At 40.8% G+C, this 26,539-nt stretch overlaps 2 protein-coding genes across 2 annotated transcripts in view; one reads left to right on the top strand and one right to left on the bottom strand.

The window, feature by feature from the left end:
* LOC126402763 (tyrosine-protein kinase receptor UFO) overlaps positions 1–18,005 on the top strand; it is a 36,012-nt gene extending 18,007 nt beyond the window's left edge. Inside the window, exons 8-20 of the mRNA XM_050065008.1 lie at positions 741–880; positions 1,006–1,150; positions 1,363–1,380; positions 3,981–4,110; positions 4,395–4,486; positions 7,435–7,530; positions 7,911–7,988; positions 8,509–8,601; positions 9,743–9,864; positions 10,473–10,582; positions 11,038–11,197; positions 12,738–12,874; positions 13,864–18,005. Of these exons, the coding sequence (XP_049920965.1) occupies positions 741–880; positions 1,006–1,150; positions 1,363–1,380; positions 3,981–4,110; positions 4,395–4,486; positions 7,435–7,530; positions 7,911–7,988; positions 8,509–8,601; positions 9,743–9,864; positions 10,473–10,582; positions 11,038–11,197; positions 12,738–12,874; positions 13,864–14,323 (1,781 nt within the window). The 3' untranslated portion in view covers positions 14,324–18,005. The remainder of the gene's footprint in view (positions 1–740; positions 881–1,005; positions 1,151–1,362; positions 1,381–3,980; positions 4,111–4,394; positions 4,487–7,434; positions 7,531–7,910; positions 7,989–8,508; positions 8,602–9,742; positions 9,865–10,472; positions 10,583–11,037; positions 11,198–12,737; positions 12,875–13,863) is intronic.
* On the bottom strand, positions 17,288–24,543 carry LOC126402772 (galectin-4-like). The gene is made up of 15 exons (XM_050065019.1): positions 24,451–24,543; positions 23,265–23,353; positions 22,537–22,741; positions 22,003–22,116; positions 21,840–21,881; positions 20,746–20,805; positions 20,637–20,663; positions 20,462–20,521; positions 20,324–20,350; positions 20,120–20,155; positions 19,920–19,946; positions 19,787–19,816; positions 19,597–19,685; positions 19,350–19,515; positions 17,288–19,244 (listed from the first exon to the last, which is right to left on the bottom strand). Exons 1-15 carry the CDS (start codon positions 24,493–24,495, stop codon positions 19,098–19,100), a joined length of 1,164 nt encoding a protein of 387 aa, XP_049920976.1. The 5' UTR covers positions 24,496–24,543; the 3' UTR covers positions 17,288–19,097.
* Between the last annotated feature and the right edge of the window lie 1,996 nt (positions 24,544–26,539).

The raw sequence follows: 26,539 nt of genomic DNA, 5'->3' as shown, positions 1-26,539 counted from the left end.
TTGTGTGACTTTGTAAGCCAGCAGAGCGAGTGAGAAGCAAACACAAAGAGAGCCTTAGCTCAAGCAGCAACAAAGGAAATAAGCACTGTCGTCTCCTCGCAAAAAGGTTCTTGGATTTCTGTGCTATACAGAGCATCAATCACACTCACACACACACACAAATTCCTCACACTATTTCTAGCATTTTATTCAGCTAGCTTTTCTGTCCACTGGGTTTTTCTGCTGCCAGCAGCCTCTTTTCACTCACTGGTCCAGAGAGCCAGAAGAGAAAAGGGCAGGCGAGAGAATGAAGCAGAAATAAAGATGGACAGAAGAGGAGGGACAGCAAGCAGGAGGGAGACACAGGCCTTAGCATGAGTTTGTCCAACCGTGGCTTCTGAACTCAGCTAATCGCCCCTCGTCTGTGGTGCCCTTAGCTTGCCTTTTTTGTCCTAATAAAGCCGAATTCTCCACATTCTCTGACATCTTCTCCTTCCAGCTGTTGTAGTTATCCACACCCTAGAGGCTCCAGGCTGTCAAAACAACACACGCCTGGCTAACCCACAAACTCACTGGCCCCTGGCCACCGGGCCACAGTCACAGCAATGCCGACTCCTCATTTATACCCAAAATCTTTTGACAAGCACTCTGCCACACCCTGTGTCAAACACTTACCCAATCTTACATCAGGTTTACGGGTAAAAATCCATGCAGATGTGTGAGAAATGAAAATGGCTCAAAGTTGTGCTTTTGTGTTCCAGTGCCAGAAAACCCACCTGTTAACGTGAGTGCGGTGTTGAACGGGACTGAGGTGCTGATGACGTGGGAGGGGCCTCCAGGGAAGCTGAATGGAGAACTGCAGGGCTACATGGTGGAGTACAGCACGCCAGCCGCACAGCAGGTCAGTCTGGGACACACACAGCACAAACCTGTGATGGTTTCTGATGCTTTTCATCAAATTTAGATAAAAAGAGAATATTAAGTCTGCTTTATACTCACCAACTCCCTCTCTGCTTTTGTTGACAGTTTGTTGTGGACACTGGTTTGGACACTGAGCTGTCGATCAATCTGTCTCTCCCCCTGTCCAATGTGTCCTTTCGAGTGTGTGCTTATACAGGAGCCGGGCAAGGACCCTGGACTCCCACACAGACCCTGACACTTATTACTCCTGGTGAGTGACAAGAAGCGTGGACCATTTTGTAATCAACTTTAACTCAGAATGTCTGCAGCATTTTATAATGACTTTGAACAGTTTTTACTAGAAGATGTCGGATGTTGTTTCATATAAATTCTGCAAGGATAAACATTATTTTCAGTTTCACTTGTTTTTCTCCTGAAAGTCAAAATACTGACTCTGCTGTTTTGTGTTTTTTATTCCCACAGAAATGGAGGAATTTAGAGGTGAGTAATGACCGGCTTTGCAAATGCAAACCAACCAACACGCTCTGCTGTGACCTCTCATAGTGGCACGTAATGACACAGTGACAGTAAAGTGAGGCCATGGTGTGTTTTTTTCACCACAGGACTTCTCTTTCTTATTCTCTGTCACTGGGTTTCTCCGTGAGCCCCAAAGTTCCTTCCTGTGTATCTCAGAGAAAAGGGAAGGAAGAGAAAAAAGAGAAGAGAGGATCTCAGAGAGAGACGGGAAAGGGGAAGAGGGGTGGTGGGGTGAATGGGAGACGCATCATAAATATTTATAACAGGCAGGAACAGTGTAGCATCTCTGTTTGCTTAGTCTAATAGAGCCAGACAGACAATTCAAACAACAAGAATGGCAGATAAAAAGAGGCAAGCAAAGTCGGGGGGGAGGAGGAGTGTGAATTAGAGGACAAGTTAAAAAAAAGTGGGTGGTGGTTGTGAGTGAATAGCAGTAGGTTGGGGGGTAGCTGGGAGAACATTTCAATGGGAGAGATGGGACAGCAAGAACTCAGGATAAGTTGGTATAAAAAAGGAGCACATTTTTAGTAAGAGGAGAAATTTTAGATTTAGCTCAACAAATATGGAGAGCAGGACTAAGTCAATTTGACCAGTTCAAATATGTTTTTCCTTGCAGTACTGTGGCATATGTATGTAATAAGCAAACATTGGGTAATCTTCTATTCTACAGTCCACTAATTACCTGGTATTTACTCTGAGTATAGTTAAAAGAAAAGAAGTGGCTAGTAAGTACAAAGTTTTTACGTAGTAAGAATGTAAAGCGTCTTTATACAGCACTTTTTAAAACACAGTTACAAAGTGTTACACACACACACACACACACACACATATATATATATATAGATACGATAAATTAATGGATAAATCAGGCAAAAGTAGTATTACAATATAAAAAACAGCACAGTGAGGGACAGACAAAACTAAATCTAACAGACACAACACATCTATAGAAAGGCTTGCCTTTAAAGGTGGGTTTTCAGTAGCCGCTTAAAACACTCCAAAGATTCAGCAAATCTTTTGAGAATGGGATTTGACATTGTTCCAGAGGGTTGGGGCTGGAACAGCAAATGCACTATTACCTTTTGCAGTTGGAGTGGGAGGTGGATAAAATGCAGAGAATTGAGGATCGGAGTGGTCGAGAAGTGGACTGGAGATCAGAAATGTAACCTGGAAACCTACTAGAAAACTAGATAGCAATAAAATCTAGGTATTAGACTATTACCCATAAGAAAAATATACTAAGTATTAAGTTACTACCTAGTAAGTACATTGAAAGGTGTAAGGAAATTAGATGGGAAAAATGGATATTAAGAAAGTACCCATAGAACTTGGTAGTAAATACCAAGTTATCATTTAGTAAAGTACATGAGAACCTACCAGTGTTAAGGTTGCAATTTTTGCGGTCTTTTCATGTACATACTGTGGTGTTTCCCATTACGTAGTATGTAACTACTTGATAATAACTTAGTACCTGATCGGTAAACTAAATGTACTTATAAGTAATTACTTTGTACTTACTCGCCAGTTCTTTTGGTACTTTCCTAATAATAATAATATACCTATATTTTGTTATCATAGAATTTCTGAGTAAATATATCAGGTAATTAGCAGACTGTAAAATAAGGTTGATGCTCGAGTGGATGGTCCGGAGGAAAGCTGACAGAGGGCCCTGGGCTGTGGGCATGAACCCAACCCCTCTCCCCCTGGTTGTCTGGCAGAGAAGTAGAGCACAGCCTGGGTTAGTGGGGCTCGCTGGAGGCTGCTCAGGGGCTGTGGGGTAGAGCCAGGTGGCTGAGAGTCAAGCCTGGGCCAGCGGAGCATGCTGGAGGTTTTACAAGGGCTGGAGAAGCAGTCAGAGCAGGTGAGAGGAGAGCCAGGGCCTCAAAGCATGTTAGAGAACCAGAGAGAGGGAGGTCTTGCGGGCCCCTGCCCACAGCTGAGTGACCGCTGCCGGCTGTCCTTCAGTGTCCGTCCACCCATTGACTTTGAGCCTCCAACATGCTCTGCGGGCCCTGGCTCTCCTCTCACCTGCTGTGGCTGCCTCTCCAGCACTGTTAAAGCCTCCAGATTTGAAAAACAAAACATTTATAAAGAGTTTATAAAATATGTTTTGTGATAGACTGTAATGTTAGCAGAAAAAGCTTTGTTGCTGTGGTCAACTGATGACATAAACATTTACAGCAGAGCGTCCCTTCAGACCATCCTAAATAAAAGGTTACCAAACATTGTTTTCTTACAGGGGAATAATGAGGATGAATGAACTTTCTTAACAACCCCTGTAAGACAATAATGTGAGGAGATCCTGTCAGATACCTACAGTACAAGCATTTCCATATCTAGTAAAAGGAAATTGACCATTTAATATTGAACACTGCCACTGTGACACCCCATATATAGGCTGACAAGTGCAACTACATTCATAAATAATTACACAGCTTTACATTTTTGTCCTTTGCCTTCAGTTGAGTTCAGTTGATTAAAAAACAAAACTTTCCCTTCACCTTAAAAAACCCACATGACTTAACCCTCCTGTGTCTCTGTCTACATCCCTGCCCTTCCCGTAGGTCCGTCATCGCCCCCAGCCTTTTCCTGGCACTGGTGGTATGTGGTGATGGCCATCGCCGGCGCCGTGTCCATTGCTGTGCTCATGGCTGTTTACGTGGCCAAGCTGCGGCGCAAGGAGACACGCTTTGGGTGCGTAGGCTGTTGGCGCTCCTCGTGGGTGGAAGGGAGGGACTCGATATTTGTGCCAAACCAAAAGATCTTCAGTGTTTTTCTGCTCCTTGACCCAGTTGCTTTACTAATGCATGCATTCTGAAGCATTTGGACGGAGTAGGAGACATCTGTTTAGCAAGACCAGCAGTCGTTCTTATGAATTATGGAGCAATGCCATGTTCTCAGCTGTGTTTACAAAACTGCTGGAGAGACCTCTCATTGTGTTTTGTCCTGATTTGTATGATGTGTGTGTGCATTCACAGAGAGGCATTTGAACCCATGATGGAGAGCGGGGAGCTTGTGGTCAGATACCGCGCTCGCCGCACCTACAGTCGCAGGACTACAGAAGCAACATGTGAGTTTCCCCTCTCTGCCCCGGCATGTTGCTCAGGAAGATGACACTTTATATTTGCACCGGATTGTCCCTACAGCAGTATGAGATGAATCTCACTGCATGCCCAAACGTGCCTCTGTCCCCAGGATAGATAGCAGTACAAAAAAGGTAGCATTTTCTTTCATGCCCTGGGCTCGGATCCAACAGTTCAGTGGAAGGAGATCTTTGGTTGTAATGACATACAATGACAGTTCTCTTCTCCGCTTTTCAAGACAAGAATCACGTCCTCGGTTTGTTTGGTTGATCAAAGGCAGGAATGCGAAGAGTTAATTCATTCCCCACAGCTGTGAAAACAGCCCTGGAGTGTTCAGTCAGCTGACACACTTCACAACAACACTGTGCCCCTTGTGCTCTATAAAGTTTTATCTTTTTTATAATCATATCAATTAGATGTACAGTAAAGCCATGTGTGAAGTTGTGCCCTGTATAGTCAGTTAACTGACGACAGAATTAAATTTAACTCAACTGCATTTTACTGTCAGAGCAGAGCAGAGGAAAGAGGAGGGAGCGGGGAGGTGAAATCAAGATAACAGCACACTATGGGGATACGTTTACATCAGGGAGAGAGTGACTTGACGTACCCCTCCTATGAATGAGATTTCAAACTTAAGCAGCCTGTAACAACAGACGAGAAGTTACTTCACTGCTCTAACTGGAGGTCATTTCACCTTTGGGGAGTAAAGTGAGAGTTTCAAGTCTTGTCCAAGTGGCGCTACGACCTCATACTAGTGAAATACAAAGTCCCTGTGAGGCCTCATGATTACAGACAGAGATACTTACCTGTAAACACAGCATGCAGACTCAAATTTCACACAGCTGGGTCACATTCAAGCCGTGACATTGTCCCAGGTGTAATATTTGTACAGACCTCATACACAAGTCTCAGCTTGCTGCCGCCACAAAGGGGCCAGGGGAAAGGCAAAACTGTAGAAAAAAAACTTATTCAGAGAGTAAAATGAGACTAGCCAAAAAAAGAGATGTGCAGATAATTTGTACTCTGAGTGAATGAGGGAAAGCTCAGTGGGAATAAAGGAAGGGGTCAGACTGGAGGGATTTGGGCGGGATTTAGGCTGCTGATGTTGACCAGTAATTTTGACCACTTCTCAGGACAAAGTCGAAACCCTGGGGCTTCGGTTATTGCATGCATTGGCTAATAGCTGGTCACGCCAGCATGTGTTGGAACATGCCTGAGGACTGAGCACATAGTTGTTTGTCGCGTGGCAGATTGATGGTGTAGCAGCAGCTGGAGAGGGTCCTCTGATACATGTCGTTGCCTTGTCATATTCTGGCCCAGATGTGAAAACAGAGCTGATGTCTGTAGCGCAGTCTGCTCGTCACCATACAGCTCCATGACAGCCAGCTGGTTGAAGGGAGTCAGGAATATTTAAACCAGCGTAAATCCTCTGACCTCAAGTCCCCAACCTGCTCCCCTGCAGGATCACATGGTCAATCATCTGAGAGCCCAGAGAGGCTCCATGTCAGATAGTCAGACAGTGGACCTATTATAGTTTGGGATTATTTTTTAAATTTTTGTTTGTTTTTGACTCTATTTTCAGCTGCACTTAAAGGGATAGTTTGTATTTTTTTAGTGGTGTTGTATGGGATACATAATCAGTGTATTACATGTTAGACGGTGGTCTGCACACTCTCACTTTGGAGAAGCAGCAGGAGTATTGACAAGGAAGCTAAGCAATGTACTGCTGTGGATGGGGGCCGCAGCAAAACATATTTTAGCCAATTGAAATGTCCCACTTAAAAACATTTAACAGTTTAAGTGCACGCCATATTGCAAGTATTTTCACCCCTTTACCTCTCCATCAGACAGACATTTCCGACGAGGAAGCAATTAATACCTTCAGTTCCCCATCTACAATCCCGTCAAAGCCAGCAGACTCCGCTGACAAAAACTGTAATTTGGTCTTGCTAAACACAGGAGTTTCTGGTCTACCACTGCCTCGATCAGTAAGTGTGTTTGTGTTATTGTGTGACTCATGGGAATCCAAACAAACCCTTTTAAATGCCAAAGTCACACATTAACACTGACAAAATAACAACGGTCGACCAGCCGCTCCTGTGTTCATGTTACTGTAAATCACTGTTCTTCTCAGTGGAGTCTGGCTTTAAAGAGACTGTATTTCTCACTCATTTCAGCCCTGTCTGGTAAAGCAGTGCAAATATTCTAAATGTAGCATACACATAAACTAATATTTATGTTTTTAGGTAGGACTTTGCTGCCCCTGTCCACAGCAGTACACTGCTTGGCTTCCATGTCGGACTTAGGTCTGTTTCTCCAAACAGGGGGCCAAACTGCCAACAGATATCTACTGTATGTAATACATTGATTATGTATAAGTACCTCATACAGCCCCACTTCAAAAGATCCGAACCATCGCTTCAAGTTTTAGTTTAAGTTTTGGGGTTTGGTAGTTTTAGTTCCAGTTATATTTATGTGTAGTTTTTCGTTTTGACTTGAAGATTTATTTGCAGTATAGACTCAAATTTTAACTCTCTGAAAGTGATGAGACTTTTTGTAAGATATGATCATTGATGTTAAAAGTAAGTTTTAAGTATGCCTGAATGTTGTGCATTAGAACAAAAATAGATACTGACTTATTTAGTACAAATCAAATAATGTTATGTGACCTCATTTTCTGCCATAACAAAAAGAATAAAGCTAAGATGTTTTTTTTCTAGTGAGTTTTACAAGTAGACAGGGTGGTTTTTAGTTCAGTTATAGTCTTATTTCCATTGTTGTTCAAGCTGGCAGTGTTTATTAACACTTTGTTTTTGGCTTGGTGTTGTGCATTTAGGTTTTACAGTCTGGCTGTTATTCCACTCTTTTCTGTGTTGTTCATTAAAATTCTTTACGCCCCAAACACCATTAAAATTCCTTATTTTTCCCTCCTCAGTGAACAGCCTGGGCATCAGCGACGAGCTGAAGCAGAAGCTCCAAGACGTGATGGTGGACAGACATAAACTCACCCTGGGAAAGACCCTGGGAGAAGGTACTGCTTTGTTTTGTTTGTGTCAGTCCTATTTCTGGGACAGCCTGGAGTTGATATGTACGGTGTAAGTACAGGGAGTGCCTGACAAACAACAAGGTGAAAAGATCATTTGTAAACACAGGGTTGGTACATACTGTAGTTTATAGTTAGGATTTATTTGCAGCAGCACTAATGCGTGCTTTCCACTTATCTCCAGTCATTTCTGTCTGACACTAACATGTTTTGACCCTGGGTCTAGTCTAACAGTGTACAAAGAGATAACCTCATAGCCTTGTACTCTGTGAAGTCAGTAGACGAACAACTCCTCACTGTTTAATATGACATTTAATATTGTTGCATCTAAACTGGGTGTTTGATTGTGTTTTAATTTCTTTCTTCAGGGGAGTTTGGCTCTGTGATGGAAGGGCTGCTGACTCAGGAGGAGTCTGTTCTCAAAGTTGCTGTCAAGACTATGAAGAGTGAGTAGACTGTAAAAGTACTCAGCAATCACCACAGTGAATCCCTTCATCTTGGAGACACAGACCAACTGATGCACAGCCCCCTGGGTCAGAAATTAACAAGTGTTGGGGGCAAAAATGTCAGTTTTTGATCGGTAAACAGACAACGATACAGCTTGTGAAAAATATTGGCAGAAGAAAAAATTGACCCCGTGTTGACCGGAGTGCCAAAATAAAGACAATTGTGTAAAAACGAAGTGAAGTTGAGGGGAAAAAGAGGGATTACAAGCGACTAAAAGTTGGGAAAAAACAGCGCCACCCTCTAATGTGAGATTTCTGCCAGTTTTAAACTGTGGTGGTGAAGTTAAAACAAACTTAGTGGTAAAAACTGCTAACATGTCTTAAATCATAGTTTAATAAGTTCAGGAGCCAAAACAACTTCTGAAATAAAAGTTTATTTCTAACCCTGGCCACCTCTCAACCTGGCAGCCATGAGCTTAACAAAACCACACGGCCTCACCTCTGCTTGTCTCCTCCCCAGTTGCCATCTGTACACGCTCAGAGATGGAAGATTTTCTCCGTGAGGCCGCCTGCATGAAAGAGTTTGACCACCCCAATGTCATGAGGCTTCTAGGTGAGTTCATACTGCCCACCCACCACATCAAAGATCAGCTAATTGATGTTACAAAAAGACACGTTTTCTCTCTTACCCTGTATTCTTGGGTTTCTTTACCCAGGTTTTCAGATAGGCACAGTGCAGGTGAATACATTTAAAGGAATACTGCACCCACAAAATTACCATTATATCAATTAGTCACGCCATGTTACCTTGACTTTGTAAAGAGACCTTTGTTTTTCTCGCATGCCTCTGCAGAAAACGACGAACATGTTGATTTATTGATTGATGGGGCCACGTTTAACAACAGCAAAACTATATCACAATATCCATTTACAAACTCTCCCAACTCATGCCATATAATCCAAGTCTCATTTATCCAGTTGTATGCTCAGTACTTCCCAAACACATACATTTTTGCAAAAACTTTAGTACCTAAAACTGAACTAAAAGTGAAACTTGTCTATGCTCTCCTCAAAGCCAGACTCTAATACTAAGGGTTTTTTTTTAAATAAAATGGGTGTGTTTGTGAAGTACTGAGCATACAGCTGGATAAATGAGACTTGCATTACACTGCAGGACTTTCACTGTTGTACCCAGTCAATCAATAAATCGATATGTCTGCAGTTTTCCTTGGAGACATGTGAGAAAAGCAAAGTTTTCTTTACAAATTCAAGGTAACACAACATGAATAATTAATTCACAAATGGTCATTTTATGGATAAAGTATTCCTTTGACATTAAACATTGCATTTAAAAAAAAGATTAAACAGCAATACATCATTAGAAAAACAGTTCAGTTCTTGTTCAAGTGTTTGAAGATTGCTCAGGTTCCCCATAATCCTCACTATAAATAGTTTTTGATCGAACTACTTTCTACCGAAGTAATAGTCCTGATTTATTAGACTTTTTTTTAGAAAATTATTAAGAGTATCAATTAGTCTTTGGAAAGATTAAATGTTTGAGATGAATATTTAAAAACCTGGGTAAAAGAAACCACAAATATGTGCGAACGAACCCTTTAAAAAATACTGTCTTATTTAATTAGCAAATTCAAGAGTTGTTTTAAGATAATGAGTAATATCTCTATGCAATTTCTATGTGTAGAGAACATGTTTGTAGTCTATGTGTATAATACTAAGCTGAGGTGTTTTTCCAGGTGTGTGTCTGCAGACTGTGGAGAGTGAAGGTTACCCCTCCCCTGTGGTCATCCTGCCCTATATGAAACACGGCGACCTGCACAGCTATCTGCTATACTCAAGGCTGGGAGACTGTCCTGTGGTTAGTCTGATTTTAAACAAAAAACCATAAAAGCAGAGTCAGCAACACATACACTTGTGCAAACACAGGCAGTCGCACGCACATAGTCTCACACAATTAAAAATCTTAATGGGTACAGGGTTTAGAAGTTCACATGAATGTCTGTCAGCAAAATGGAATCCAAAGGTCAATGTAGACGTAAAGTGTTTGTTACAGTAAGTCCCTATCCACACCTTCTTGGCAGCGCATACACTCTGAAGTCATGAAAACACCAGATATGTGTCTGTTGTTGCTATCTGCTAACTTATTAATGGATGAGATGTTTTTTTGGAATCGAGAAGTGTTGTACGCAGTAAGTCCCTGAAGAGCCGAGTTGAGAAACACAAGCCTAATCAAAACAAGATTCTTACAGAATGTTGAAACATCCATGAGCTCGGCAAACATTCAAAAACATAATGGTGTTGAACCCGATTCTTCCCACAGGAGGAGGCTGTTAGTATGTGGGGCAGGGAACATTAAGTTCAGATAGATCACAGGTCCTCAAAGACTCTAGTGCCCTCTACTGTGCAGAAAAGAAATGTCAGCTGTGTGTGTGACTGAAACCTTTTTCTATCTGCGCTGTCCTGCAGTACCTCCCATCTCAAATGTTGGTAAAGTTTATGACCGATATTGCCCGAGGGATGGAGTACCTCAGCAGCAAGAACTTCATCCACAGAGACCTCGCCGCTCGCAACTGCATGTAAGCACAATTCCTGCTTCCACTTTTTACTTTCTTGGTTCCTGTATGTGTTATCACTTGTTCTTTCAAGAGGAACTTAAAGAGAACTAAAAGCAGACCAAGAGACTGTGCTCAAAACAACATCTGGGAGAGGGGAAGTCCAAGAAGGCTAATATGATACAGGACAGGCATACCATTCCAGCATGGGTATTACGCTTAATAAACTGTGCTTCCTATTTTATAATACTATCATATATTTTGTATGTAGAAAATAACTAGCAACTACAGCTTTCAAGTAAATGTAGTGGGATAAACAAGTACAAAAATGTAGTGGAGTAGAAGTAGAAAGTATCAAAAGTTAATTCTTAAGTATCTCAAAATTTTACAGCACTTGGATTTATCTTGTTTTTGTACTTCCCAGCATTGCCTGAATGCCCCTTTTCCAGAATTATAACACTCTTGTGTCTCCTCCTCAGGCTGAATGAGAACATGAATGTATGTGTGGCTGACTTTGGCCTCTCTAAGAAGATCTACAATGGAGACTACTACAGGCAGGGGCGGATCTCAAAGATGCCCGTCAAATGGATCGCTATTGAAAGCTTGGCTGATCGTGTCTACACCACTAAGAGTGATGTGGTTAGTTCACCCACTATGTCTTTGTGTGTGTGTGTGTGTGTGTGTGTATTAATTCCTTTGTGGGGACTCCTCTCCCATCTGGGGACTGGTCCCCACAAGGTTAAATGATTTATTAGGGTTATTTGGCTTTAGCTTATGTTTAAGAATAACACCTAATGTATTACTTTTTCCATAATATCTTTTTTTGAGTATTAAAAGACTTGAAAAGACCTGAAATTGTTTCTAAAAGTTGCAGTGGATTGTTTAAAGGTCCAGTGTGTAGGATTTAGTGCCATCTAGTGGTGAGGTTGCAGAACTGAAACTTCTCCCATGTACCACGCGTGTAGGAGAAATACGGTGACAGTACAAAAATGTGAAAAAGCGAATGGCCCTATCTAGAATGGGTCTTTGGTTTGTCCGTTCTGGGCTACTGTAGATATAAACAGCTCATTCTAAGGTAACAAAACACAATGGTTTCTATTTTCAGGTGATATATAAACTAATGACTAATAGTTACAGATATTGTATACCATTTTCTGCCAACAGATGCTTATAAACCCTACACACTGGACATTTAAGTGGTGATAAATTTCACAGCAGAAGGAATCAAAAACTCTATAGAAACTTCTTAAAGCACCCTGCAGCCTAATGCATTACCCCATGTCAGCTACATGGATAGATAGATAAATACTTTATTGATCCCAAAGGAAATTCACTTGCTCAATGTTTTCCAATCAATCATCATTTCATCATTATGACTAATTACATTACATTAAAACAACATTTTGGAGCATCAAGGCGAGTGACAGGATGAAATGGAAGCACTCTACTGTGGCACTCTACTTTGGCTAGTTTAAGAAGTTTCAGTAGGTTAGATGGTTTATTTTAGTTCCACTGTCAAAACTGATGTCTACATGAGGTGAGTGTATAGGAAAAAGTCGATTTTGGATGACTATTGCTCTAAGGATACCATAATGGTAAAGGGATAGTCCAGAGTTGTGCATGTAGTTGTTATGGTAAAGTCTGGCCTCCAGGAAATGAGTGCAAGTTGAGACAATGTCCTCACAAGTTACAAAAACAGATGAATTTCAGTCTATTATCAGTTCAGTGATTAACTTTTGACCTTTTTTTTACGCTTCAAAACTGAGAAATGGCACTACTGTAATATCCTCATGATGAGAGAACTGAAAGTTTTCAGTTTTCAGTAGAATATACTTTACATACATATTAACATTTGGGACAGACATGAGCAGTAACAGCTGATATTATGACTGTGTGTATGTATGTATGCGCGAGGGGCCCTGGTTTCCATGCACATGTGAAAGTGTTAAAAAGGATGTGCATTCTTTAGTAAGCTGTGCGTAGAAGGATGTCCGTAAAGCCTAGACAAACATGGCTGTGTTATTCCCATAGCCAGTGTTTGACCAGTGCAGATTAATGTTTGAGTTGTGCGTGACAAGGTGTGTAAAACCCTAAAGGAATTCAAAACTCTTTAACCTTTTCCCTCTCTCTCCCTCCGTACCATTTCCTACACCTTTCCTTCTCTCTATTTCTCTCTCAGTGGTCATTTGGCGTCACCATGTGGGAGATCGCCACACGGGGCCAGACTCCATACCCTGGGGTGGAAAACAGTGAGATTTATGATTACCTGAGACAGGGGAACCGTCTCAAACAGCCTCCGGACTGTCTGGACAGCATGTGAGTGCCGGCTTCTTCACATTCCTCACTAAACACACTCAGCTGATGATGAAGTACTTTGGGAATCTTTCACCTCCTAATTAGAAGTACCTTTTTACCATAAAGCAATCAAGGCTAGAGGCTAAAAACAGATGTGCTTTTCAAGGAGCTCAGATGATACTTTGAATTTTTTCCATGTTTCTTAAAGATTCCTAGATAAACACAATTTTACAGAACAATTTTGTCCCAGGATAGATTTCCCCAATTTAAAAAGCTTGCCCCTTCCTTAGTAATAAGTGTAAGACTAATATTTTAATGATATGAAGTTTCAAATTAATTTCAGTCTAACTTGTTTAACAGTAATTTGAAAGCATACTTTTGTATGATTTTCAGGTAACATCATTTTATAAGTTTCACAATTTCCAGATAATATCCAAGGAAATTCCAGAAAAAAGGAATTTATTATTTGCTGCTAATCATAGGAAAATTTTCCAAGACATAACACTTCTGCCACTTCTGACCAATTTAGTTGTAGAGCCATGAAAAGACTATAGTGGTAGAGATAGAATAGGTAAAAGGAATTTCATGGAAACATCCGGTTTAAGATATGTATATACCATGTTTATAACAGCATAGTAATAAATATTAATTTATTATCTGGAAATTTGGGGGGGGAAACAAAGGCTTTCTAGGTAAGCTAACCCTCTGTCTGAAACAGACAAACCAAAAACTGACTCTAGATGGGGCCACTTGCGTTTTCACGTCAGCTGCTGTAATTTGCAGCCTCTCCGCAATGAGCAGTGTTAGAAAAAAAAAAATTAACATGAAATTTATTCACTGTTTTTACTGGTTTAAATCACCAATCTCCATTTGTTTTGGAGAAGAGACCTACTACTAAATACTTACTTATATACTATTATATATTACTACGCATACTATATATACTTTTTATATCATATTCCATTTGAATTCTACATTAAATACAATGAACATTTCTTCTTCCTCTCCAGCTACGCCCTGATGTTCTCCTGCTGGCTGCTGAGCCCGAAGGATCGCCCGTCATTTGAGTCCCTGCGCTGCGAGCTGGAAAAAGCCCTTGAGGATCTTCCAGACACCCAGGACCCAGATGAGATCTTGTACGTCAACATGGATGAGTCTTCCATGGAGCTAGGGGCCGTTGGTGGCCGTGACCCCATTGGGGGACCGGCCCCTCTCTGCCTGAAGGGCCTAGACTCTGTGACCACAGTGGAGGTCCACCACCCCAACCGCTACGTCCTCTGTCCCCAACACGAGACCAACCGAGCCCTCTCTGAGTCCTTGGAGAGCCTGGACATGCCAGTGTCGTCCTCCACAGCCACGCTGCCTATACAGCCCTCCTGCCACTCCACTCCCAACCCCACCCCGGCTCCCACCCCAACTGTCGAGCTGCTGGAGGACAGGGAAGGGTCCAGGAAAATGCCCTGGCAGTGATGGCTTCACTCTTAAAAATTACAAGACTCGTCACTGCCAAAGCGTGCTACCTTTTAACCCCAGTCCATGAACGAGATCCAGCCTCTTGCTACTGACTGTAAGAAACCTAACGTGCCCCTACATTCATATTTTGCACAACTACACACACAGCCGAAGACATTCCAAGGAGGTGAAGGACTAGGATTATCTCCTTTGTCAACCCTCTGAAATGAGCACATTTCCAAGTGAGTGCAAAAGTTATTGTGTGATAAGTGTAGCAGGAGAAACACAATGATAGATGGTGGGTGAACAAGTTTAAAGGACACGTACACTGCAGCACAATCAGAGAAATTAATTCCTAGTCACTATAGCAATAAAATACCATACCTGCACAACTACCTGCATACAACAGATCGATCTCCTTCACACGATTAAGCTAGAAAATCTCTGTGAAACCAGCTCAGACACTGCCAGGCTGAATCTACAACCAAACAAACTCAGGAGCTCGAACTTGTGAGTAAGGGCTAAGATGGAGGACTCGCACCAGCTGAGGAAAGTGTTCCTCTGATGGAGAAACCTCACCCATCTGGATCCATGCTCCTGTGTAACTGAGCAAAAATAAGTCAAGGACTGGTAGGGAAGAAAGGAAGCAGCAACAGTGTCTCCGTCACTGAAGGTGTCATCTGATGAAGATGACTGGCTGCTTTGATACAGTTTATGAAGGACAATAAGATGAGTTTAGGGATAAAATCCCCAGCGGTGTCGCTGTTGGGCTGCTTTTTTTTTTAACATTGAGCACCATAATTTTTCAACTTCAAGCTGCATTTTTTTTTACAGATGTCATAATCCTTCAACTAAAGTTCACCATACCTAAAGTTCAGACTTTTACCCGACAGCAACAGAATATAAATGAAATATCATTTTTAAAAATAAGTAATACATTCAAACAATTTAAAGAGACCAAATTTGCTGAGAAAATAAATTCCACTTCAGGCTTTAGAGACTTTTGTGTGAGGCTGTTTTGAATGAGGATCCTCCATCTTATTGATCAAAACCCACAGGAGTTTGTATGATAGCCTAATGTAGCGCTCTAACAACCCCTGCTTCCTCTCCAGGGGTCATACTGCTAGGTGTGCATGAAGCACCATGAGCCATGTACCGTCCACACAAGGCAACATGTGAAAGTCCTGTTTCAACTAGTCCATACATCTTTGTCACAACTCAGGAACCTGAGAGTTTGCTCAGCAGGGGCAGAGGTACTGGTCAAATCAAGAGGGTACAGATAATCAGAGGCAGGTGGATGGACTGAGGCTCGGTACGGACATGATGGAGTTACCCAAGGCAAATGGCGGGATAAGCTCCTCACCTTTGCATTTGGCTCAAGCACAGTGTTATTACACATTTTGTCATTTTTTTTTAAAATGCTGATTTTTGTATTTCTACAACTTTGCACTAATGTTTTTATATCATTGTATGTTTGTTGATAATTTGTATATCTTTTACGCCTTTTTTATGTTAATGACTTTCTGGACAGTCTTCCTGCAGATGCCTCTCATGAAATCAGTTCACATGTAACAACTTGCATATTCATAAAGGCAGAGAACAAAGCCTGTGAACGCATTTAAAGGGATAATTTGCCCATTTTTAACCAGCTTTGTATCATAACAATGTGGGTAGCATGTATAAATGAACTGTGGTAAATGTTCTCATCTTACCAGTGCACAGATCTCCCTGCTCATCTCTCAGCTCAATTTTTTGTGGTTCTAGGGCTGTTGCTTGAACTACAGATTGTACTTCCGCATTTTTGTATGCCCGGACACAGAGAGTATAGAAGCAGATTGGGAGAGAGAGACTGGCCTCTCTCAAACTCAGTCCAAACTGATCAAATGATAAAACTGAGCAGTGCTGACAAAATATGAACCAATATTCTGTTACAATATCTCCTATTTCTCACCTTAAATGTCTCCAGAAACATGTTTTAGTGCACTGTTTATCTGTAATTTGAGACTGTTTGTTACCAGCCAGCTGTTTCCTGTGGGAAAATGGAAAAGCTCGCATTACATCACCCACCTTTTGGGAGTGTTTATTGGTCCAATGTGGCAAAGTGCATTCTGGTAATTGTAGGTTTTCTACCTCTTTCACAGAAGCAAATGCCACAGCCCTTTTTTGCGTCTTTTTACTGCATAAACAGCCCAGGTTTATAGACCAAGACCATCATTCCACCAGTGAAATACTTCTTTAACTCCATTCAGTGGAGTGCTTTCCATAAATGAGCAAAGACTGGGAGACTGGGAAACATGACTAACCTCATCATCTGACATCATCCTGGCGCTCTTTTATTCTGCGATATTTTTGTTTCTCGAGGTTTAGCACTGTAAATAGAATTCTGGTACCAGCAGAGTCGAGGAGGAGGAGGAGACAGAAAGCAGCAGCAAGTGTGCTTTGGCTCACCAGCTGCAACTTTGCATTGTGCATGCACTTATTTTTATATATATCCACACTATATATATATATTTGCTTTAGTTTATACTTTTGTCATTGGAATGGACCATATTCCAACACACATTTTGGGAGAGCTATTGTTTCAATGAGGCGCTGTGTTTCTCAGATGTATACATCAAAGGTACTATATGAAACAGTATACAGTGATATTTTATACCTGTAGCATTACTGAAATTCCTTGTTTAGATGAAATGTACTTTTCTTGTTATACCTTTGGTACTGAATAGTCATTGAGTTATAGTCCTACATTCTTTGTGAACTACAGAGAGTGGTGCTAAGACTGAGGCACTGGTCTTAATTGGTCTGTATCGAGATTTCACCAGTTTGAAAGCAGATATACCCACAGTGTTACACCAGCCACTGTGTTTGAAACATTGAGGTCTTTAGCATGGGCGGATTATGAGACAAAGGGCTCCTGGGCACAGACACGCAGAAGGCCTCACCACCTCTCCTACATAGAGCTTTACAGTTGTTTAGCCCCTTTTTGTTGTAGTTTTGTGTGTTTTTGTAGTCGTTACAATCTCTGTGGTTTTGTACCGCTTTGTGGTAATTTTATGTCTCTTTGGAGTTAATTGTCACTTTGTGGTCATTTTGAGTGTTCTTGAAGTTGCTTTGCATCTCTTGATAGTTACTTTGAGTATCTTTGTGGCTGTTTTGACCATTTTCATAGTCATTGTGAGTCTTTTTGTGTCTATTTGCAGCTGTTTTGCATCTCTTTGTAGCCTTTTTGTTTTTCTTTTTGGCCTTCTTTTGTCTCCATGTAGTCATTTTATGTTTCTTTGTGGTCATTGTGAGTCTCCTCCGGGTCAGCACATGTTCATTTGAGTAACATTTTGCAGGTGAAGGCCAGGGGAGGGGCCCTGACACTTTTGGCCCCTGGGCCTGTATCTGGTAAACCCGTTCATTAATCCTTTCATTTAGTAAAAAAGTTAAAGTAATGCTCCAAGGAGATTCCAGCAAAAACAAATTACTCCTTAATGAACAAAATCAGTTCAGCCTTAAAACTTTACCTTCAGTGCCTTCAGAGAGCCAGTATTTTTGCATCAATGTGTGTGTGGATTGTGATTCTCCTGGTGTGTTGAATTGGGAGAAGACTGTACTATAGTTGCCTTTATATTGTCACTGTCATGATTTGTAAACAAAGTTTTATACAGTACCTACAGTATTTTGTATAAGAAATAAATATGTTCATCATGAATGAGCTTTGTTGTAGTCAACGTTTATCTCATCTATATCATACGTGTTACTTACATTTATTAACTCAACAATACAGCCGATGATGAGGTCACCTTTGTCTTAATCAAGATCTGCAATACACAGCTGGAAGTTTAAGGACCTGAGGTAAGGACATATACTCTGAAAGATCAAATAACAGCTGACATGACACACACAATCAATGAAAATGTACAACTTTTTTGAGTGATTCTAAAACTGGGGGTACATTTCATGTCTATTAAAGATAATATTTTTAAAAACTATTTTCTTACCAATTAAGGGAAGCCTATTATAAAATCAAACATTTTATGCACACTGTTGCACACATCAACAGTTTTTGCAATTCCCATTTTTTCAGTTGAGTGAGTCTTGACATCAAAATAATTAAAAACTATTAGTTAGCATTATCTGTTACTTAAAAGCTCTAAACACTTTAGAAAAACAACTTCTTATATTGAGTTTCATATTTAAATCAAATACATAAAAATGCTAAAAAAAAATAAAAATAAAATAAAAATACTAAGAAATGGCTTGTTCCAAATCCATGTGACCAGCATCACAGGATGTCATCTTTCTCAGTGGCGGCTATCTTGGAAATGGTGTGTGTCCTTTCATATTTTTAAATATTTTGTCAGTAACAGTGCATTGTGTAGGAGTGTATTAATTGACCGTCAACTATGTTGTGTACATTTTATGGGTCACAGATCTTTTGTGTTTCTAATTAAAATGTATGTTGAAATTTGATATTAACCTGCTAAAGACAACAGCATGTTGTCAGCCATGCTAGGTCTACCATTGAAATTAGGGGCTAAAATTGTTAAATTGTCTGCTGTCAACTTAGTCACCCAGTATGGGCCAACTCATGAGTAACATAGTTGACGTGACCCTACGGGCAACTAGCAAAAATATTCTTTTCCTTTAAAATGTCAAAAAAGTTGCTAATGTTGAAGCTCTGCAGTTAGTAGATATTTTTAACCCTAAACCACTTATTGCTTTTATGAGAAAGCACATTACATTTGTGCTTTTTTAATGTGAAATGCAGCCCCAATTAGAGAATAACTACAACAGGTGCGTAGTCTCAGAAGTGGATGTAGGAGATCTGCACGTCGCCCTCTATCTCCAGCAAGTCAATCTCATTGAAGGACTGCAGGCGGTGGAAGAAGTCAAACAAGTGCTGCCCGTTCACAAACACCTTGAACCTCTGGTTCCCACAGCGAATCGACATCTGAGAAACATAAAAGAAAAGGAAAAATTAAGACACAGCTGACCCACGGTGAGTCAAAATAATAATAGAAAAGTAGACCACATGGGACCAAATATAAAGACCTACATCAAAGTACTGTCCCTCCATGAAGGGGTTCATGCTGAGCTCTCTGTCCTCCTGGCCCCAGTCGCCTCCAATCATGCTGTTCCTCACCACAATCCCCTCCCTCACCCTGGGGTTCATGTGGAAGGCGACGTCCCGAGATCTGCTCACCATGAAGTTGATGCTCATTCTGCAACACACAGACCCAGGAAGTGTCTATTAGCACTCACACTACAGTGATTTCAGTGTATGTGCACTAATAAACACACACCTGTCTCCTCCATAGGGCACCATGCCTCTGATGATGATGGTCCTCTTAGGGTACATCCCTCCTGGGATCATGTTGGAGTAAGGCACAGGCTTAAAACACACAGCAAAAACAAAATAAGACAGGTTACATCATAATAAGGCCAGAACTCTACTGCAACACTGCATGAGGCTGAATTGCTAATTTTACTTACAGGGTTGTAGACTGGCTGCCCACCCATGCCCTATAATGACATTAACAGATACAAGATTTAAATTGGATTAACAGTGGTCAGAAAAAAATCACACAGAGGGCTTTATGAATGTGTAATTATGCAGTATTCTCACCGGCAGGTTTGATCCTGGAAATCCTCCCTGACAGAAGAAAAAATAAAGTTGGTCCACTGAACACAATCTATTGTTTAGATACAAACTGTTGTGTAGCTTATACATGACAAATTGGCTTGGCATATTTTAGTATAAATCAACACAATGCGTAAAGAATACAAAAGCAAAACAAAATCAGTAATCATGATTTTGTTTCATACCCCCATACCACCTCCCATGCCTCCTGGATATCCACCCTGTGAAGAAGCACGTATTTTAATTAAAAAGGACAATTTCATGTCATTTTGTTCTGTGTTTTTTTTATTGTGAATTAGCTATTTAGTTATTTTTGACATAATATAACAAAATATATGAATTTGAAATGTGAGCACTGGTGAAGAGCAGAAATAGAAGTATTTGTTTACCCCCATGCCGCCTCCAGGATATCCTCCCTGTTGGACAGTGGTGGGCACATTAAACCATGTTTAATGATGTATGTTATTTCATTTTCACACTTTAAGAAATTACTACCATCCTGTAGTGAACAAAGGAAGTATGCTTACTCCCATGCCTCCTCCCATGCCTCCTTCCATGCCTCCTCCCATGCCACCTGGATATCCTCCCTGTGTATCAGTTAGAAGAAGCAAGGGCAAGCAGAAATATTCTCATTTAATTTCACTACATTTTCAATAATATTTAAAGGAAACTGCCTTCAAAGGTAAAAAAAAAATAACATACCCCCATGCAACCTCCTGGATATCCTCCCTGTTAAAAAGTTGTGAACATGTTGAATCCTGTACAATGCTGTGTTGAATTTATTTTCTGCACCCAAATTAGGTATACTTACTCCCATGCCTCCTCCCATGCCTCCTCCCATACCGCCTCCCATTCCTCCTCCCATTCCACCCTAAAAAGACCAAACAAAAGTGTAACAACATACAAACATTACGTACAGACAGAGATGTATAAAGCACTCATTGTTTAACATATCAGGTGATGCCTACCAGGAAAAAAATGGCACGCACACACAAGCACAGACGTACTGGTGCTAATACCACTACTGCCAGTACCACTACTGGTACTGGTGCTATTTTTGGTAGCACTTTAAACAATGTTTATTGTCGTTATCGGATTCTCTTCCTGTGTTCCTAAATCCATTACTGGTTGGTCCTCTGTTCAGCTTTTGTGTTTTTCTTTGTACTTTAATTTACCTCAGACAACTCTCAGTTTCGATGCCAGCCTGTTTTTGTCTTTTGTTATTAGATTTACTTTAATAAATCTCCATTTGTTCCTTAAATCTTCCTGCTTGGTGTAATTGGGTCCTCTCTCTGTGAAACCCAACAGGTTGGGTTAAGAAAAAGATAATAGTTAGGCATGAATACCTTGTTTCACATGGGACTCAAAGCCCAGTGTCATGGGTGAATGTCTGGTGTTTGACCCATCAATCACCTCTCCTTCCCTCCCTATATATCAACTTTCTTGCACATGGCTGTCCTTTCATGGTGTTTCACTTGAATGGCCTGATAATGACCCTCTTAACCTACTAGTAGGTGTGGTAGGCATTACTAACCCAAATCTATGATGCTTATCACCACTGATAAAGGGCCATTTAATGGCCAGATATTCACTTGCAGCAGTGGTTCTCAAACTGTGGAGCATAGCCACTGCAGGTAGGGCGTGAATGACCAGGGGAAAATGCCATGAAATAAAACTGAATATGATTAATGTAGGGAAAATAAACAATAAGAGTTTGCTGTTTGAGAAAAAGTTTGAGAACCACTGACCTATAGTAACCTCTTAACAACTATCGTTTTAAGACATGTTTTTCATTGGACATTGAGGTTTCAGCTTTGAGGCTTGAAGCAGGAGACATTTTAAAACCATTTAAACCCAGGAAAAACAAAGCAAGCACAAACACAGAATAAAAGACTGTTTACTCACTCCCATTCCTCCAGGATACCTATTCATGCCACCTGAAGCACCCTGACACAGAAGCAGAGAGCATAGGAAATCGGTTGCACATGATTTATTATGCTGCTGAATTTATTTGTCCCAGCAAAGCCCAAAGCATCAATCTGAAAGCTTCAGGGACGGGAAGTCTTACCCCTATGATGTTAATCGTCTGAACAGAAACATCTCCTGCGATCTGCATTGCACAAACTCTCTCCACAGGGACACGGTGTTCGAAGGTGTAGAAGTCATTCCCATTGACTTTGATCTGAAACAGAGTAATGTCAAATGTTAAGCAAAGAGTGCCACACCATATATATGGTCCATGAATGAATTATATGTGGAATAAATCTGTTAAAGTAGATGTTCTCAAAATTAGAAACTGCACTTTACTGCAGCACAACAGAAGCAAACAGAAGATATTGGTTAAACTTCAGTTCATACAAAGGTAACAGTTTACTTTAACCCCCCCATTAGGAACTATGTTAATATCTAAAACATCATCTATTTGCAAGCAGATGTATTTGTCAATTCAGTGTGTTATAATCATAGACTGTATAAAATAGGTAAGAATCCCTTTATTAAATATATTGATAGTGCATGTAAATCCTAAATAGGGGGAGTTCAAGTAAAGTGTTATCCATAAAAAATGGTTTGAAATTATTTGTGGCCCTCTGGTTGGTCTTACCTGGTAACCCTGTGAAGAAATCATGATGACCATTTCAAAGGCCTGGCCTTTACTGAAAGGCATATCACGAATCTTGTCCTCAGACCCCCAGGATCCATCCTGACATGAGTTGAAGACAACCTTGTCCCAGCCATCAAATCGAGGGTTGAAGTGGAGGGCAATGTCGCTGGACTCGGACTCTCCGCAGAGCAGGTTGATAAAGAACCTGTCAAAAGGAGCAGGTGACACTGAGACATTTTGTCACTGAATCCTGAGTGATAAGTTTGTTTAGAGATAGAAATGCAAACAGTGCAGGTGGGGCAGACCATAAAAATAATGAGGATCTTGTAAAAAAAAAAAGAAAAGAAAGAAAGAGCGATGTTAAGATAGAGTAAGGTGTGTGCAGTGTTTACTCTGTCAGTTAATGGCTTGTAGGAGTACCTCAGATATTACTATTTTGACAAGGGGAGGGTTTGGTGATAAAAGTGGAGCCATGTGTTACAAGCCTGCTTTGATATCTCACAATGCAGAGAAACCAGTTCCACCCTGAGTGGGTGGAGTTACACAGGGTGTTCCCCCAGTGTCCAAATGATGTCAAAAGGTTTTGGTTAGAGATTAAAAAATGAAAATAAAAAAACCCCATGCACATAAAACTTGTACAAATGGACCTTTTTTGGTGAAACTATTATTTTAAATATAAAAGATGAATTTCACACTGAAAGTGTACCATGCTACAGAGTAATACTCACCTGGTAATGTCCTCTGGAACGGAGCCCTGGATGTAGATGGACATCCCCTCCCTCAGGCCTCCATAAATGGGCCCCAGATATGGAATATTCTGTGCAGTGCCCAAAAATACTCAACCACATTGTACAACACGCACAGGCTCCAACAGTCAGTCCCATTTTAAACAGTAAATCTGTAAGTCACAAAGTTTGACTCTGGAGGATCTTATTTAGAGTCGCTATAAAAATGAATTACGTATTAGTTTGATTTCACCATTTACTACTTGAATGTAGTGGTGGAAAGAAAGTACAGTCACTATACTGTACGCTTTTTGGTTTTACCTTCCCCATAATATGTGCCAGAGTTATTGTAGTTTCGTATTTTTCAATCATTTATATTTTGATTTCATTTTTAATTTTACTTTTCAGTTCAGTTTCAGTTAGGGTCCAGGGTGGGTTTGCTCATTTAAGTTTTTATTGTTTAAAAATGTTGAGTTTGCTTATTTATTTATTTATTTTTGACTAGTTTTAACAAACAGACAAAGACTAAAACTAAAGGCATTTTCTGTGTTTTTCTTTTATTATTTTAGTTTTGTGAGTACACAATATAATTTGAGTTACCTGTATTTTTTAATTAGAGTCTATTTTTAATTTTTATTTCAGTTAACTAAAAAAAAAATCACACCTAGTTTTAGTTTTCTAGTATAGTTTTAGTTAACTATCATAAACCAGTAGATACTAGGGCTGGACCAAATGTATTGAATTGGCAACATCATACTGAAACTCATAGTAACAAAATGTTTTACTCATGTTGCAGTTTTCAACAAATAAACTCACTGAATCCCACAACGGTTATTAAACCTTGAACATCTACGGTGGCATCAACAATCACTAACCACAATCATAATCAATAAATAAGCCTACAAAATCTTTGAATGTTCATAGTGTCATTAATCTGGACAAGCACATCATAAATGAGACAGCTTCACGCATCTTCAATATATATATCATATTGTTGTCTGGAGTGCAACATAATTCTGTATCAAGTCCTCTGAAGAACAAAATATAGTTTGGAAATCCCAGACACAGGCCTGGACTGGACTCTTTTGTCTGAACTGTCAGCGTAATATATTTTGTAAATCCGCTGACTCAAAATCATTATACCTTGAGTGCAATGCATTTCTCAGCAGCAGTCAGTGCAGATACTCACAGGGCTGTAGACTGGCTGATAGCCAGGAGGAGCGACAAATGCCATGGCAGCAGTCGGTGAGATGGACAGGCAGAATGAATCAGGAAGGACTCGTCAGGAATTGATCTCTGCTGGAGGCCTGGTTTTATACAGCTGATGAAGGAGGGGCAGAGCAGGGTACCGAACCCAGGCCTGCATCACCATATTTACTTTGGAGGCACAAGATGCACATTAACCATTGACCCTGCAGAGGTGTGGCACATTGTAACAAAAGACAGACTGTGCATTTGTGTGTGTGTGTTCAGCAGGAATAGCAACATTGAAGCGGCTATGGAAGCAACGAGTTTCCCTTCTACACAGTGGTAGAGGAAGTAATCAGACAGTTAAGAATGAGTAGCAAAACTGTTATTATATTATATAATACACATCTGAAAAGCTATATTTTGTGACTGCTACCTACAACTGCCAAATAAATATAGTGGAGTAAAAAGTATTCCTCTGAATATTAGTGGAGTAGAAGAACAAAAAAGGAATGGAAGTACTCAAGTAATGTACAAATGCCTAAAATGTACTTTACTTTACAAGTTACTCCCCTCCAGTATTATTATGGCTTCAGATCGCTTCCCAACTCTTACACGGTGAACAAAATGGACATTTTAAAACATAAAAGTTACAAGTGTCATAATATTCCTTCTCAGTAGTGAATAAGAATACACGAAACTTTGCCTTTCCCGAAGTGGAGGTCTGTATAAGAGACATTATCTCTGTTCAGCACATTAACTCAGAAACCAGATAAACTTTTCTTTTTTTCTTTTACTCCCCCGAGATTTAAAGTATTGTAGGAGGGTATGTATGATTCATAAAATCTCCACCCGCCTGCCAACCCAAAGCAAACAGACGCACAAGTAACCCTTGGCTACCACTCAGGTATGCGAGCATACAGTAACTTTATATAAATACTTTATGCAGGCAGTAGGTTATTCCAACAAATTCTTCACAAAGTAAACATGCAGGCTGTTCGTGCACACTCTCACACACACACACACACACACACACACACATACAGCTCCTCCGAGAATCGCCACCTTAATGTGGTGGAGGGGTCTGAGTGTCCCTGTGAACCTGGGAGCTGTGTTGTCTGGGGCTAATAGGCCCTGGTAGGGTCTCCCAAGGCAAAGTGGTCCCGGCGGAGGGACCAGACTAAGAGCGATTCAAAGACCTCGATGAAACGGACCTTTCGTGAGCAGAGTACCTCGCCCTGTATGGGGACACCGGGGCCTCCTCCTGAAGCCAGACCCGGGGGGGGAGAGCTCGGTCAAACTAACAATGAATGATGACGCTCTACACCGTGACTTTATTTTATGATATTTGGATGACATAATATCCGAAGACATTTTTAATGATATTTTGGCGACATACTATACGATGACGTTTTTACTGATATTTTGAAAGACATGCCTCTATAAAAGCACGGTTTCTCTGTCTGTGTGTTTGTGTGTGTGTGTCCCCTCCTGTCACCCTCTCGCAGGATTTCGGGGGCGTGATGTTCTCTCTTCTCACCAGCAGAGGAGGAAGAACATTCTTACTCATGGATACGCACACCCACGCACACTGGAATGATCATGATCATGGATACGCGACATTGCCAGGTAACTCGCATTAACCACAGGCAAACGCATTACGGAACCTGCTGAGCCTTGCCCTCACTCGCATAGCATTATACCGTCAGTCATCGGAACCTGCGTTAAAGCTTTTAGCGTCAGTCATCCGAACCTAACTGTCCGCTAACTTCACCTGCTTTAACGATTGCTTCCTGTTGGTTGCAGAAAGTACATTGCACTTCACAGCTCTTACAAGTTTAGAACATAGGCCTGAGTTGTCCTCCATAAGACACACACAGCTATGATTAATTCTATCTTTATGTCTCTATGCTGTTTTTGTCCTGACCCCAATAACAAGCCATGGATGTCCAAGGAAGTCAGGTCTCACCTACGGCAGAAGAAGCTTTCCTTCAACTTCGGGGGACCTGCTGAACAACAAGTAGCTAAAAGAGAGCTGAGAACTGAAATCCTACGGGCTAAACAGAGATACAAAACCAAAGTAGAGAGCA

The sequence above is a fragment of the Epinephelus moara genome, chromosome 2, assembly GCF_006386435.1.
Source record: "Epinephelus moara isolate mb chromosome 2, YSFRI_EMoa_1.0, whole genome shotgun sequence".
Lineage (NCBI taxonomy): Eukaryota > Metazoa > Chordata > Actinopteri > Perciformes > Serranidae > Epinephelus > Epinephelus moara.
Note: the sequence above shows the minus strand (reverse complement) of the source record. Positions and strands in the feature narration are given on the sequence as shown.